This window comes from Arachis hypogaea, chromosome 5, assembly GCF_003086295.3.
Source record: "Arachis hypogaea cultivar Tifrunner chromosome 5, arahy.Tifrunner.gnm2.J5K5, whole genome shotgun sequence".
Lineage (NCBI taxonomy): Eukaryota > Viridiplantae > Streptophyta > Magnoliopsida > Fabales > Fabaceae > Arachis > Arachis hypogaea.
Window position 1 is genome coordinate 3,988,628 of NC_092040.1, and position 15,956 is coordinate 4,004,583.

The 15,956-nt window shown below is 29.9% G+C and overlaps 2 protein-coding genes and 1 long non-coding RNA gene across 11 annotated transcripts; 1 reads left to right on the forward strand and 2 right to left on the reverse strand.

Moving 5' to 3' along the window:
• On the forward strand, positions 1-4,068 carry LOC112800273 (isocitrate dehydrogenase [NAD] regulatory subunit 1, mitochondrial-like). Of its 2 annotated transcripts, none has more exons than XM_025842464.3 (4): positions 1-804; positions 1,654-1,893; positions 2,446-2,524; positions 3,608-4,068. In XM_025842464.3, the coding sequence occupies exons 1-4, from the start codon at positions 295-297 to the stop codon at positions 3,880-3,882; spliced, it is 1,104 nt and encodes a 367-aa protein (XP_025698249.1). In that variant the 5' UTR covers positions 1-294; the 3' UTR covers positions 3,883-4,068. The 2 variants fall into 2 exon arrangements, with proteins under 2 accessions (XP_025698249.1, XP_025698250.1); XM_025842465.3 differs by having other exon boundaries at positions 1,666-1,893.
• A 770-nt stretch (positions 4,069-4,838) lies between these two features.
• Positions 4,839-5,656, reverse strand: LOC112804078 (uncharacterized). Its single transcript, XR_011861821.1, has 2 exons — positions 5,233-5,656; positions 4,839-5,133 (listed from the first exon to the last, which is right to left on the reverse strand). It is a non-coding gene; the product is annotated as an uncharacterized lncRNA (long non-coding RNA).
• A 3,629-nt stretch (positions 5,657-9,285) lies between these two features.
• Positions 9,286-14,282, reverse strand: LOC112800275 (protein DETOXIFICATION 45, chloroplastic-like). Of its 8 annotated transcripts, none has more exons than XR_011861823.1 (14): positions 13,907-14,282; positions 13,378-13,710; positions 13,088-13,233; positions 12,667-12,944; positions 12,404-12,539; positions 12,199-12,295; positions 12,001-12,101; positions 11,493-11,656; positions 11,246-11,317; positions 11,067-11,160; positions 10,693-10,788; positions 9,996-10,117; positions 9,711-9,768; positions 9,286-9,492 (listed from the first exon to the last, which is right to left on the reverse strand). XR_011861823.1 is itself a non-coding variant. In XM_025842467.3 (14 exons), the coding sequence occupies exons 2-14, from the start codon at positions 13,686-13,688 to the stop codon at positions 9,463-9,465; spliced, it is 1,728 nt and encodes a 575-aa protein (XP_025698252.1). In that variant the 5' UTR covers positions 13,689-13,710; positions 13,907-14,282; the 3' UTR covers positions 9,286-9,462. The 8 variants fall into 8 exon arrangements, 5 of the variants coding, with proteins under 5 accessions (XP_025698252.1, XP_025698253.1, XP_025698255.1 ...); XR_011861822.1 differs by having other exon boundaries at positions 9,286-9,596; XR_003201361.3 differs by having other exon boundaries at positions 9,286-9,605.
• Positions 14,283-15,956: the final 1,674 nt, after the last annotated feature.

Below are 15,956 nucleotides of genomic sequence, written 5' to 3' on the forward strand. Positions count from 1 at the left end.
TTATTAAAACAAAAAATTCTTAAATTTCAATAATACTGGAAAATGGAAATACAATGGTTGCCTAAAATTAAAATTAAGAAGTGTGGTTATTATTTTGATAAAATAAATTGATAAAAATACAATTACAGTATTCAACGATTTGAGACCTTTATTCCAATGGGTCCTTTATACCTTTCCTATGGCTGCTTCAGAAATCGCATCGTAGATCGTAGTCACAATCGCAGTCCATAGCATTCAAAGTCCAAACCCTTCAAAACTCCCAAAAACAAATCCCTAATCTCACGCCCGCCACCAATGGCGTCGACAGCACGATCTTCCTCCACGCTCCTCAAGCGATTCCTGGCCACGCGCATCAACCAGTCCCGCTCCGTTACCTATATGCCCCGTCCCGGAGACGGCGCCCCGCGCGCCGTCACACTGATTCCCGGCGATGGGATCGGTCCTCTGGTCACCGGCGCCGTTGAGCAGGTGATGGAGGCGATTCACGCGCCGGTGTACTTCGAGAAGTTCGAGGTCCACGGCGACATGAAGGCGGTGCCGCCGGCGGTGATTGAGTCGATCCGGAAGAACAAGGTGTGCCTCAAGGGAGGACTCGCGACGCCGATGGGCGGCGGTGTGAGCTCACTGAACGTGCAGCTGAGGAAGGAGCTCGACCTCTACGCTTCACTCGTCAACTGTTTCAACCTCCCTGGTATCACCACGCGCCACAACAACGTCGACATCGTCGTAATCAGGGAGAACACCGAAGGCGAGTACTCCGGCCTCGAGCACGAGGTCGTCCCCGGCGTCGTTGAAAGCCTCAAGGTGAATTTCGATTTTCGTTTTGTTTTCTTGTGGAATTGTGAAATGGATTTCCTATTCAAATTTTTTATGCATAAAAATTGTTTAATACGTAGGTATATAGATATTTGTTTAGCGTTTTGGTTATGGATTCATTGTTCTCAATATAAAAGAAATTATTTCATTGTAGAAGTGATTTTTGTGTATTGAAGTAGATAAGTTGATGGTTTTTCTTTCTTTTATAGTTTTGTTTTTGGCGTTTGGCTCATCCTGTGGTTTGTTTGTTGGGATCGATTGTGGATAGAACTGATTAGTTACTTGTAGTTTGTCATGTAGATTATTGTTGATAGTGACAACCTGGGATATACTTATATGTTGAGCTTTGTGAGGTCACCTTAGGTCCAAATGCACATTAACATCTTGCATTCTAACATTTCTCCATGCAACAAAATCTGAAACTCTTAAAAAACATTATATGGGCTCCATTTGATCAAGAAAGTTATCAATCATGAATGCTAATGAGGAAGAAAAACAGCGCTTATCAATTGAAAAATTTTCTGGGAATCACTGCTATCATTTTTTCCCCTTTTTTGGACTTGATCTGATGTTTTCTGTACGAGTTGTGTACTGCTGCTTTGTGTGCTTTCAAGTTATTACCCCAAAGATTGTAGAATTGTGGACATGATCCCAAGATTTCCCAGTTTTTAGGAGAGTATTTTATAATAATTGAGCTACTTCTGTAATTCTCTATTGATTTTTTCCTGGAATGTTTAAATGTGTATATATATATATATATATATTCTCATGATGATAGCGTCTTGACATTGTGTAGTATGGGTTTTCTGTTTGCACCTCATACTAATGTGATGCTAGGTAATAACGAAGTTCTGTTCGGAGCGCATTGCTAAATATGCTTTCGAGTATGCTTACCTTAATAACAGAAAGAAAGTGACTGCTGTGCACAAAGCAAACATTATGAAGCTTGCAGATGGTTTATTCTTGGAATCTTGTCGGGAGGTTGCAACAAAGTATCCCGGAATCAAGTATAACGAAATTATTGTAGATAACTGCTGCATGCAGCTTGTATCAAAGCCTGAGCAGTTTGATGTCATGGTATTCATTATGTTAATCCTTGCCCTTAACTATATCTTTTTGCTTTTGTTTGATATATTTATGGAATAATTACAAGGGATCAAAACCTGTTCGACTCAGAGTCTGTTACTGGCCGTGCTCTATCGCTGTCAGTTTATTGTTGAGACAAGCCACACTACCCTGCAATTATTGGGGATCCAATTATGTTTATATATTTATTTTCCTCTTCTGATCTTTTATTAAACTTTTGCATGAGACATCAGCTAAATACCTGGTGTGGGGTTTATAACAGACATATTCTGCGGGCTGAAATAAACATCAACTTGTTTCTCTTATTCCTGTGGAAAAGGATAAAGTAAGAACTTAGAAATAATAAATGGTGCATTATTTGCCTGAGTCGAGCTGGATGTAGACTTGATGTATATAATATAGGAGAAAAACATGAATTTTGCTCCCCACACCCACCAAAACCGAAAAAAAGAAAGAAGGTTCAACTTAGGAATATTGCAATTTATGATTGATCAACCTGATGGTTGTCTCTTTCAACTCATGGGCACTTTTTCCACTTGCTAGGTGACCCCCAATCTGTATGGAAATCTCGTTGCGAATACAGCAGCAGGTATTGCTGGAGGTACTGGTGTCATGCCAGGAGGTATGGTTATTATTTACAGAAGTATAGAAACTCAGAGCTCTAATTTGATCATGATGCCATTTTTCTCATCAAATAACATCTTACTTTATGTTGTCATCATTGTTATGAGATGTATGATCAATGTTCAAATTGTTGAGAGTCTACTGCATGTTTGTCTATTACTCTAGTTCTCTTGGGCGATTATTTTGAGGGGCATTTTATGGGTTTGAAATTTGCAAATAAAGTGTAGGTAAAATAGAGATTGCATCTTAAGGTTGTATAAAATTTAGAATATCAATTTGTTTACCTGCCATTGGGTTGAAGCAGTGGAGGAAACAGCAGCTTGGCAGCCAATGTGGTGTTTATTAGTTGTCAAAGGTAGTGATATGACAACTAAAGCAAAATTAGTAGTGGAGTCAGTGAATAATGGTTAAAAATTGTCATTACTGTAGTTGTGTCAATGTTTCTTGTAGTGGAATGTTGGTTAGGGCTAGAATTCATGGTCGTTAAATTATTGAGTAACCTATGGTTAACTTGCAGTTGTGTGAATTTGAAATTTTGAATTAACTTGGGTGAATTATTTTAGGAAAACTCTAGTCTCTCAAACACACGAGTCTTTAGCAGGTAACTCTCTTAAATTGAGACTTCAAAATTGAAGATCTTCATGTATTCAAGATATTTTTATTGTTAGCATCATGAAGTTTTAGATGCTACTTTGCTTTTGTTTCTAGTTGTATTTCATTTTTTTACAACTAGTGTTTACTTCACTATGGTGTTGCAAGTAACATCTTGACTATTATGAGTTCAAAATTTGAGATTATGTATCAACTCAGGAGTACAGTGACTTGTGCTAAAATAGTGATAACAAGCCAGTTGTTGTGGTTGCAATTATTGTGGTGGTACAGCAATTTGTTTCCCCTTGTATTGTATTATTGTTGTTCTTGCTTTTTTTTTAATATATATATAGTTGGTTTGACCCAAGTAGGATGGAGATTGTGGAGTTGTGAAGAGTGTCCGGATAAAAGTGATTATTCATAATACTTATACTGCATCCTTTATGTCATTGCTTGAAAATATCAAATCATAAATGCCATGCTATTGCAGGAAATGTTGGGGCTGAGCATGCTGTGTTTGAGCAAGGTGCTTCAGCTGGGAATGTTGGCAGTGGGAAGGAAGTGGAAGAGAAGAAAGCCAACCCTGTGGCGCTGCTTCTTTCGTCAGCCATGATGCTGAGACACCTCCAGTTTCCTGCATTTGCTGACAGACTGGAAACTGCCGTGAAACGTGTAATTCTAGAGGGTCAATGCCGGACACATGACCTTGGAGGGACAAGCACCACTCAAGAGGTTGTTGATGCTGTGTTAGATGCTTTAAACTGATTAAGTGATTAACCTACTTTCTGACCTTGCAAACGAAGTCAGCTTCGTATATTCTTTTCAACTAATTATATCAACATTAATTGGGCTCCCATGAGAGTTGAATTTGGCAAATTTTTGGTGCTAAATAATGTCTATTCAACATAGAAGATGATGTGATGAGAATTTATTTATTCTGTACTTTTTAAACTTGTTTTTACTGTGCTTTATGAGTATTTGATAATTTTTACGTTGACCCTACACAAACACAAACAATTTAGTATTCTTGTTTAAGTACTCATATAAGTTCAGGGTGGTTTAGTTATTATACTTCAGAAGAGGTGAAATTTCAAATCACCTACCCTCACCACACTTCTTCCAATTATTGCATGAATAAGTCTTATATTTTCTTGTATGAATTAATCTTAGTTCGGACGCATTTTGTTGTCACTGAAGTAAAAAATAATCTAAATTTGAACAAAAATGGCTATGTTATAACGATAAAGATAGGAATTATGTATGTTTGAATATCTTTGATATACATGCAAAAAAAATAAAATTTGATTTACATCAAAATGTTGTGAATAAGTATTGAGTACATTTGAATACGTTTCTTTTAATTAAAATTATGTTATTTTAAAAAATATTTATTTTTAATTTATATATATAGTTTAAAACTTTAAATTAATTATTTAATTATTTAAATATTTTTTAATTTAAGATTAATTATTTAAATTATTTTAATATTAAATTTAACATAAAAGATGTTCATTAATTAAAAATTACTATTTAATTTTAAAGGTTTTTAAATGATATATATATACTCTGATTTTTTCTATTTTAATCTTTCAATTTTTTTTTGTCAATGATCCGCATCTTTGTAAGGTTATAATTAGAGTTCAAATTCAATGGACAAATACTAATCACTACGGTGGACAACCTTTAAACAGGTCATCTTTGTGCTTACATACAGACAGAAATTCATTAATCATTTCATTACAGAGGGCGCATTTATTTTTCTGGCATTCATCATTCTTAACATACAAAAGAAGGCATTTTACTTCTTATAAAAAATGTATCATTATCAATAGTTTGAACATCATCATCTTTTTTGCCTTCCAAACAAAGTTTGTACTAACTTAATTAATATCGCTCTCTGGTTGGGATTGAAGGTCTGCATGATGAGCTTGAGCTTTTCTTCTACGCTCATTGTGACTGGCCAATCTTTCTCTGCAGCTCCTTTTGTTGTCATCAAACAGGGCTAGCTCATGAAATCTGCATATATGCCATTCAATCTAACAAACAGCGAGTACATAGTACACATGCGCCAATATCAAATATAGGATTAAGAATAATACAGAAGAGATGACATACTTGCTACACTGTTGGCAGAATCTTTGCCGAGTGCCAGAAACTAAGACAACCGGAGCTTTAGCATGTCGCTCGCAAACCTTGTGACGGCGATTGTACCTCTTAGCAGCCTGCAAGTCTGCTAGGCATTCATCTGCTTGACAACAGTAAGACAAAGCAGTACAACTCGAAGACGAATTCCATCTACTTGATCCATCAGCATAAACCAACCTTATTGTTATCTTCTGCTTTCTCCTCTTCTCGTCATGCACTGCTTCTTCTCCCAAATTTTGTTGTTCTCTTTCTTCCTCTGTTCTGTGATCCATTTCTTTTCTTTCTTCCTTTCTTACTGGTAGAGTTTTTGCATTATTAATGGAAACATCTAGAAGTAGCTAGATTTATGAAGTTATATCTGTGAGTGTAGATATGTAAGGAAGGCAACTCCGCCAGTTAAGCTCACGTCCGTACACAATTTATGGACCAATGGGAACCAAAATATTAAATTATCCTATATGTATTGGCATTCACTTTATCACTTCTCAATTTTAATATGATTTTTGTTATGTTATCTATAGTTTTATAAAGTAAAAATAGTGAAAATAAAATTATAAAGATAAATATTATTATAACTAAGTCTTGTTATAATCATCACAATTCTTTTGGAAGAAAGAAAATATTTAGAATTAATATATAAAAATTCTATATAACTACTAAGAACATATTAAAAACAAAAAAAGAAAAGAAAGAGATAAAAAAATAAGAATAACAGAGCAAGAAAGAAGAAATGAGAGAAAAAAGGAAAAAAAAATAAAAATGCAGCAATAGAAATAAAAAAATAAAAAATAAAAAAGGGTAAAAATTTAGAAAAAAAAATATTAATTTTTTTTATTATTTCAAGACACTTAGTTAAACAATAATTTATTTATTCATCAAATTATTAATTATAAAAAATAATTTTAATTTATATTAATTAATATTTTTAATCAATAATCTAATATTGTTAATCTAATAACTTAATATTATATTTTTAGTCAATATTTTTAAATATTACTACTACATAAAACAATTAATTATAGCCATCTTGTAGACTTATTTTTTAAATAGTAAAAATCTTTAATATATGAGTCTTTATCTTGATTGATAATTAATTGTGTTTTAACTAGTAGAGTAAAAAAATAGTTAATTCATTGCTTTTCTTTTAATTAAAATATTCTTTTGAGTACTTACTAAGGTATTAGTAATTTTATATTTATTATTATTATTTTTATTATATATATCTTGATAAATAAAATTGTAAAACATAACTGTTAATTTGCTCTGATATATAAAATAAGGAGAGAAAGGAATAAAAGACACTGATGTACAACAAAGATTAGGCATACATTATTGCAGACGGTCAGTTTCAGTACGTACAAATTTTAGTCATGGCGACGCATGAAAGACTTTTTGAGAATGGAGAAGAGATGTATAATAGCAGATACCTTTTTATTAGGTGTAGATGCCTATTACATTATACGTTTAATCTTCACCCTCCATTTCATTATGCGCTGGATAAATAACAATCATGAGATCCAATAGTTAGATATGTGTTGGATAATTTTGCACGGTTAGATTTATAATCGGACGGATGTATTTTGATCTACCGGAAGCCTTATTTTCACTGAATGGCAACATGAGTGATAACAATAAAATGGAATTTCTTTTGGTATGAAAATAAAAATGAATAATCATATTCTTAACTTTGAGATTCCTACCTCTAGATAAAAAATTTAAAAGTATTAATTTTATAATAAAATAATATAAAATTTCAATCCTTTTGATTAGACAATCGCTTCTGATAAAAAAACTATTTAAATTTTTTTTACGATACAATACGATATTTTTGTAAATTTTACCAATGTGAAGAATTAAAAATGACCGAGATTTATTTATTTTTAAATTTAAATTACTAAGAAGCCTATTTATTTATATCATGATCTTAAGAATAAAATGAATAATCATACTCATAATTTAGAGATAGGTCTATCTAGATCTATCTCTAAAGATAAATCTATTCTAAACAAAAAATTCAAATATAATGATTTTACAGTAAATTAATATAAATTCTCAATCATTTTATTAATTTATTACAAAAAAAACTACTAATTCGATCTTTATTTTTTTTTCTATCAAGGACAATCACTCCTAATAAAAAAATCTACTTAAACTTTTATTTTTAGTTTTTGTAACATAAGGTAACTTTTTATAAATTTTGCTATTAAGCACTAATAAAAGTTATTGACACATTAACTGACAAGGTAGATAGTAAGTACCAACATGAATTTATTTGTTTTTAAATTTAAATTAGTAAGGAGTTTATTTATTTCTGTTCACTTGAACAAATGACGTCATTTCATTAAGAGTTCATCAATCAAAAATTTATTTTTCATAAAAAAATCTTGATATAATATTTTTAAATTAATTTTTTAATTAATAATTATATTTGATATCTTTAAATTAAAATAAATAACAATGAGTTACTAATACTAAATAAAATAAAATACACATATATAATCATAATTCAGACATCAATGAAGATTTAGTAATATAAAAAATAATATAGATTAATTATTTTTTTTATAAAATTCAATTGCTTGAATAGTGTAACTAATAATTAAAGAGTGATGATTTATGATACAATATTATATATTGTGGAGACTTATTTATCCTAAAAAAATTGATATATTTTTTTTAAATTAATTTTTTTGTTCAGATATTCAGTCTAAATATTTATATATGGCTATATAAAAGTCACCAAAAAAAAATATATGGCTATATAAAAACAATTCTTGAAGTTTATTATAAGTCATAATTTCCTAATTATTAGTTATACTATGCAAGCAATCGAATTTTAATGTACAAAAAATTTAATTAATTTATATTATTTTTTTATATTATTAAATTTTCATTGATCTTTTTTAAACTTTTGATAATATATAATATTAATAGATTAATTATGTTATTAATACTTTGAGTTTAGCAAGGGCTTCTTATATATATATATATATATAAGTTTATTTTAATGTAAAGATATTAAGTGTAATTATTAATTTAGTTGAAAAAGAGGACAACATTTTTTTAAAAATTATTTATTTTGTTTCATAATAAATAATATTTTTAATTTAAATAATTTATTAATTAATTTGTACTTATTATATTATACATTTAAAATTTTATTTAAAAATTGATTAATATAATAAATAAAAAATTAATTTTAAAAAAATATTGTATCAAATTTTTTTGATACAAATAAAATCCTAACAAATAAATTTTTAACCGATTTTATAAATAATTCACCGTCTTTGTTAACCATTCACATCGACACGTAATGTCTACTTTACTAACTCAACATGTTCATTAGCAATTTTTGTTAGTGCTTGACCACCAAAAAGCTCACATAAAAATAGAATATAATTATCTCATGAAGATAAATAAAAAATAGAGATGCCAAAGGTCTCTTTTTTAGTAAAAAATAACAATATCCGTCCAGTAAAAAAACATGACCACATTGGTAATTCACTCGTTATTATATAAAGGAATTTGATTTTTTAGGAAACATCTCAAATAAAAAATTACTATCATAATCACTAATTTATAAAAGATTAGTATCGATATTAATTATTTACATATGTTTATATTAATTATTATTTAATATAGATAATTAAGTGAATTTAATTTAATAGGTTAGAATTCATTTATAATATTATTTTTGATATAATAATATGACTCCTATCTAATTTCTATTATTATTTTATAAAACGAAAATATCTTCTTTTTTTTCTTTTTCTAACATTTGTTCGGTAATATTAATATAATATAATAAGGGATTAAAAAAGTAACAAAAAGATCCAAAGAGAATGATATTATAAAAATAATTTAAAAAAAGAAGAGTAACTATTATTTACCATAAAAGAAAATATTAGAAAAAACTTAAAAAGTTATATATAAATGAGTACAGTATTCTCACTAAAACATAAAATGAAAATGTAATACATATTTTTAATATAATAAATATATTAAATAAGAATGGAATACACATCTTTAAATATTAAATGTATTAACATTTTTAAAATAACTCTAAACCATTCCAAAAATATAATACAATTAAATAACAATAGCAATTACAATTCCAAACTCTCTAGCAAAGGCATGATCTTGTGGCCGATAAAAAGAAAATTCCATAATTACAAAGCCCAAACAAAAAATCCACCATCTCTAGCCATTTACTTTTTTTATCCTCTTCTCCTGAAAAGCATGTGAGTTTTGCTAGAGATTATTAATTTATCATTTACCGTGGTTTAAAAATTTCACATGTCCGATTGTTCTTCTGAATCCTGCTACTACACCAACTAAAATTACTGTGTGATATTAAAAGGTAAAAGGAGAGAAAATATGAGCATGACATTACAAAAAATGTAAAAGAATACCACACATAAAAAAAAGGTCCTCTTTTATTAACCCACCTTCAATTCGTGGTTGTCTAGTTGCAAGAACCACCACGGTCCATCTTTTGATAATAATCTGAACAACAAAGTAAAGTTGTATATAGAATTATTGATACTTGAAAGTTAACTTCATTCTCTAGTTTGTTAGATAGCTTTACTTTTTTTTTTTTTTTTCCTCTTTTTATCCCTTACTTTCACCTTTTTGGTATATTCTCAAATCAATTTATCTGTATAAACTATAAAACTATAAAAATAAAAATTATCAGTTATTGTAGAATTGAGCAATGTTATAGTTTAATTCACCTCATAATTCCGGCAATTGTCCGGAGGCCCATGAAAAGAGCTAAACCATACCAGATTCCTTGTATACCAATGACTGAAGGAGCTAAAAGCAAGAATGTAGAAGAGATTGCACCCACTAACATCTGTTTAGATTATTTTACAAAAGTATTAGAATAAATTACAGAAGAGTAAAACAATAATGACCTTATTTTTGTTGAAGACAAAAATATCCCTAGAATATTTTAAAATATGATAAAAATACTTACAGTTAAATATAACTTTAAAAATTAGATTCTGATGCAATTTTTTATAAATATCATGAAAAAAAATAAGACAGTTTTATTCTTCAAATTTAGTAATTTTCTGTTAAGTATATTTTTTTTATAATTTTCTTTATCAATGACCAAGAATACTTTCAAAAAATTAAAAAAAAAATTAGAGCTCGAATTTTTATTCCATATTTTGTATATATACTTTCCAAATCGTTATTCAAATATTCTTACAAAATTTTGGATTAAATACATAAACAGTTTTTAAATATAAAAGTTGTTTGTTACTTTTAAAAAATATATTATTTTAAGTTATTTTTATCTCATTTGAGAATTTTTTTGTCTACGTATCCAAAAATCAGGTACGTTTTTTTGATAGATTACCCATTAAAGAAACTATTCTATGCTTTTAGGCTAAAAAAAAGTTATGGACATTACCACTTACTTACCATAGAACAAGCAGCAAAGGAGAAGTCTGAAACTCCATAATGCAGTCCATCAAAGATATAAGCCAAAGCAGTTAAAGGTTGGCTAGCACTGACAAACTGTGCAAGTATTTATCATATAATTAAGGTCTTGCATATGATATATAAGTACTAATTAAATTACACTAATTTATTTTAAAATGAGGTGATATTACCTATAACATTCTTGATTATCATGCATATACCAACCTCTTTTAAAATACAATGATATTGAGTATTAAACCTCCAGAAATTAGCATATACTAGATCAATGTAATTTACCTAATGAAAATAATTAACAGAAGGAAATGCAGGTAAGTATTCTTAGTTTCTTACCAGTAGACCAGATTTAACAATACCTAAGACTTCAATGTCTTGAGTGAAAAGGGTTGCTAGAGAACCAAAAGAGGTACCCAAAATTATAGCTAACATGACTCCAGTGAGTACTCCAATCTGAGAATACATAAAATCAAATTAGAAATATGAATACTAGGGGCAAAGTATATGATAATTTAACACAAAGAATGAGATGGACAACCTTTAAAGCGAAGTAAGTTACTTCTTTTACAGTATTGTAGTCACCCTTAGCCAAGAAACTTGCAACAAGAGCCTATTCAGTAATATAACTCCATTGGTCAATTGTATGAAGTCAAAGGGAATGAGAAAATAAAAATTTGAATAGATCTTCTCATATTAATATTCCAATGATCCTGTCATCTAATATTTGTGAAATTTTGACATGAAGACTAAGAGATTCTAATGTTTATGAAGAGAGATTAGTGTACCTGACCAGCTGCTCCCTGTGCATCTACAAGAAGTGATACAGATAACCATACTTGCAAACATATCTGATGTGCTGCCGTGGCTAAGGGTCCGAGACGTGCAGCCATTGTTGTGCTCAAAGTTATTGTCATTACAGAAGCTAAAGTTCTTCCAAGAAGAAAACCACCTGTGCAATAAATTGGAAAAACTTCCCTCAAGACACCCCTCTGGTTTCTCAAGTATTTAGCATTCAAAACAGAAGATGCATAAACATGCAAAAGCTACAAAATTAAATCAGAAATGTCATATCTAATTATTATATATGGATTAGATAGTTCCTATGTTAATCAAAGACACATGGAAGTTAACGTGAAACAACAAAGTAAGTACTCTTGACTAGCCATAGAGATATGTTATTCCTTAAATGGCACCTACCAAAGCAATAAAACCATGATTTTTATCAATGGCTTGAATCAAACTTACAAGTGTAACCACTGAATTAATGTCAAATCAGATAGAGAAGATACTCACCAGATCTCAAGTATCCACCAAAAGGTAGGCTTCTAATATTTGGGATTGACAGTTTAGTCCTTTTACTGAGACTCCATATCATCAAAGTGGCCACAATGTACCTGAAATAATATTAATACAGAGTCTATTAATTTGATTGATCTCTATGTTACTGTATTGAAAATATGCAATAGGAAGAACAAACATAAGAGCTCATACTGAGATATGACAGTGGACAAGGCAGCTCCAGCCACACCCATGTTAAAATTATAAATAAGTACAGGAAACAAAAACACTGCAGCCAAATTGCCAAAACCTGCAAAAGTTCAAGTAATGTAAAAACCATTACAGTGTGATCAATGTGACATAAACCTTATTAAATGTCTATCAGTGTCTGTTTCAAAAAGTGTAATGAAGTACTTGCCTAAACATTGTACAGGGGTCCTAGTGTCTTTAAATCCCCTAAATATTCCTTGCACGGCCAGAGAAATGACAACGGCCGGAGCACCGATGGCTCTAAGCGACAAAAATCGCTCTGATAGAATCCGCATTGGTGAGTCCTATGCAGAAAAACATTAGGACAGCAACATCAGATAATGGAAATGGACCAAAAAATGAAATAACAAGGATACGGAAGAGGGATTGTACATAAGAATTTAGAAGTTTGTGATGCAAGGTTTAACTCACTGAGGATATTCCAACCATGATGAGGAACAATCTAGATCCAAAGAACATAGCCAAAGCCTCAATCATACCAATTCCTGCTGCTAAGACTAAGGCAGTAGAAACAGATGGTAGAAACATTCTTTTAGCTTGATCATGGGGACCTTCATTATTGATTGGTTTGGCTGCAATTTCTTCTGCTACAAAAGAAGTTGCCACACTAAGGAGAGGAATGTTGAAAACCTTTGATACTATGTTAAAAATTGACATGGAAACACCAGCAGATGCCAACTCCAATACTCCTATTCAAATAATCACCATGCAAAAAGAGCAATTCATTAGTAACTAAAAAGTAAATTTATGCATACCATAACATAAGAATGAAAAAGCAGCATAATGCAAGTTTTTCAAAACCATCAACATTACCAAAGATCAATCAACTTACCCAATCTGCCAATGTAAGCAGTCTCCATCAATTGCGCTAAGGGCTCAATTGCTTGTCCAGCAATTGCAGGTATAGAAAGCATTATAAGCTCAGTTTGTACACTTGGAACTTTAGGTTTGTTTTCTAAATTTACCCCATCAAACACACTGAATTGAAAAAAAGAAAGCCAAAAATCACATATATAAGCATAATATTCATTACATCGTACCTGATTAGCATTCAAGAACAAAAGGACTCATGATTAATTGACAAAGTATGCTAATTCGAGTAAAAGAGTGTCGGAATCATACAAATTCTTCTTGTTGATCAAGATGCCATTTTCTGATAATGCACTATCATCATCATCATCATTATGCACATCAAAGTGACTCAACCCAACATCAGAAATGGGTTCATTAGCAACCAAACCACAGTGCCTCACAAAATTGTCAAAAGAAACCACTTTCTTGTGAAGAATCCCGATGGAATTCCAAGCCCTTCTTTCTGTTGCTGTTCTAAAATGGAAATTACACTTCCCAACCTCATTGTTGAGTTTTGTTCTTTTCACAACCCCTTCAATAGCAACTCCACAAACAAGTGAACCACCAATTTGAGTAGCCATGTAATTGGTATAACTTAGCTCACTGCAGATATTTCAAAACAAAGAAACGGATCATATATCTAAGTTGCTTTGCTTAATTCAAGGAATAAAGGGTACTAGAAGATTATAAATTATGAATGTGGTTCATCCTTCACTGAAAAATGAACCCAATTTTCAGTTCCAGCATGAGAATGCAACAAAGAAAAGGGGGGTGGGGTTTAAACCATTAAAGTACCAACCTTTATTGTTTTCCTAGCTCCAAATATTCAAAATTCAAGTACGGTGAACTTGGAAGATATAGTATAAGGTTTATAAGCAGCAACTGATAATTGAAAACTCTTATTCCATTTTCAGCTGATCCTGTTTTCTGTTAGTGTCAGAAAAGAATCAATTTCTAACTGTAATGCCAATTTTTTTACTATGGTCAAGCTAGTGCAAATTTCACATTCTTTATACTTGCACTTTTATAGTATTAAACAGACAACTTTTAAAATGCAATGAACGTTAGTTAGTTGGTCCAATTTCTTTTTCTTTTTCTCTTTTTTTTTTTACGTTCTTATTACCACAAGAGTTTTGATTGGTCTTCAAATATTGAGTACCTATAATTTTATTGTTGAAAATTGAAAATTAAAATCGAACTTACTTATATCCAATGAAAGGTTATTAATTACCAATTATGTTATCATTTTTAATGTTCTTTGTAACTAATCTGTCGCAAATCTGGTTCTATTCAAAGGTTTGTCAACTACTACATATATAAGACGAGATTTAAACTCCTGACACTTATTTAAGTAGACTAGTAAGCTAACCATTAAACCAAGTTGGTTTTCTTAGTATAATTTTTTTTGTTTCCTACGATATCTTTCGCCTAACAGGTTAATGACTAATCCATTGCAGATCGAAACTCCATTTAATGGTTTGTTGTTGGCCAATAAATTTTTAGTATAATTATTGCCAAGTCAAAATCAAACCACGTTTTTGTTGCTATGTGCCTATATTATTGTACTATAGACATGGGTTGAATGGCCTACATCAAGAAATAATTGAGTTCCTTCACCAACCCATTTGGGCTTTGAAGTCATTTTGTCACATTAATCATGCTTGTTAACTATTTAAATTACCAGAAATTTATTTTATTAGTTATTATTATGAGCTAAAGATCGTTTTTTGTTGGGTTTCATAGTCTATATTAACCTCCCAAAAAGTTGAAATAATGTAGTAAAAAAACTTTATTATTATTAGATAGATTGTATAATTTAGTTGCAATTCACTTCAAATCCTTTTGAAAATCTAATTACACAATTAAAAATAAAGCTGTCGGTGTGATAGATCTATTATTGAAATAATGATGTTCCATTGAATTAGTGATCACATGGTTGAATTATTGAAGAGTGATGATACATAGTGATTACTAGAGGCAGGTTAACCAACACCAAGAACTTGATAAAAGGTGAATAATATTACTTCTACCTATAAAATTTTATAGTTAATAACATATCTACCTACCAATAAAATTAATGTTTTAATACGTTTGTTATATAACAACTATTTTTTATTAGTATAAATTTAATTTTATTTTTTATAAATAAATTTATTAATATTTTAAATTTTTATAGATAAAAATAGTAATTTACTTTTCATTTAAATGTTAAGAATAATGTCAAATTAATCCAACAAAAAATCTAGCAATAAAATTGTAACTATCAACTATTATTTACATGCTTCCTTTAATTTCACCATTTTTAGGTCAATATAATAATTTCAATTATGAATGAAATCAAATGCTCTACCTTTTTTTGTCTTTTTTATTTATTTTTTCACTTTACAAGCAAATTCATTTTACCAAAGAAGTATATTCCAAAAGTGGATACTCCCATAAAGATATTATAATTGTTTTTATGTGATGATTTTTCTTTTTAATCCTTAAATGATGAATTGTAAAGTTAGATTTTGATATGTTATAAAAATATTGTTTTTATTTAAAATATGACCAAATTAATAAATCACACTTTTATACAAAGTATCTTTATAAAAAGATGTTTTTCTCATCTTCATTTGAGTAGCTCCTTATTCCAAAAGCTAACAAATGTAGGAAGAATTATTTGTTTGAACCTGAAGCAATGGCATATATACATACCACCACATAAAACCTATCACTATTTGAAAGTCTTGAAGCCATGCATTAATCATAGGTCACATGAATCTCTTATAGGATATACTATAAGATTCTAGTTCTAGTAATAATTTCACATGTGCTTTGGGCCATCCATCATTATTATCCTCGGTTGT

Bases quoted from the DNA above. Each gene is read 5' to 3' on its own strand.
- LOC112800273 (XM_025842464.3), top strand. From the start codon at position 295: ATGGCGTCGACAGCACGATCTTCCTCCACGCTCCTCAAGCGATTCCTG. The intron at 1,894-2,445 runs GTATTCATTATG...TCCACTTGCTAG, and splicing joins CTGAGCAGTTTGATGTCATG to GTGACCCCCAATCTGTATGG. The intron at 2,525-3,607 runs GTATGGTTATTA...ATGCTATTGCAG, and splicing joins TACTGGTGTCATGCCAGGAG to GAAATGTTGGGGCTGAGCAT.
- LOC112800275 (XM_025842467.3), bottom strand. From the start codon at position 13,688: ATGGCTACTCAAATTGGTGGTTCACTTGTTTGTGGAGTTGCTATTGAA. The intron at 10,118-10,692 runs GTAAGTAAGTGG...TAATCTAAACAG, and splicing joins CCTTTGCTGCTTGTTCTATG to ATGTTAGTGGGTGCAATCTC. The intron at 9,493-9,710 runs GTGGGTTAATAA...CATGCTTTTCAG, and splicing joins TAGACAACCACGAATTGAAG to GAGAAGAGGATAAAAAAAGT.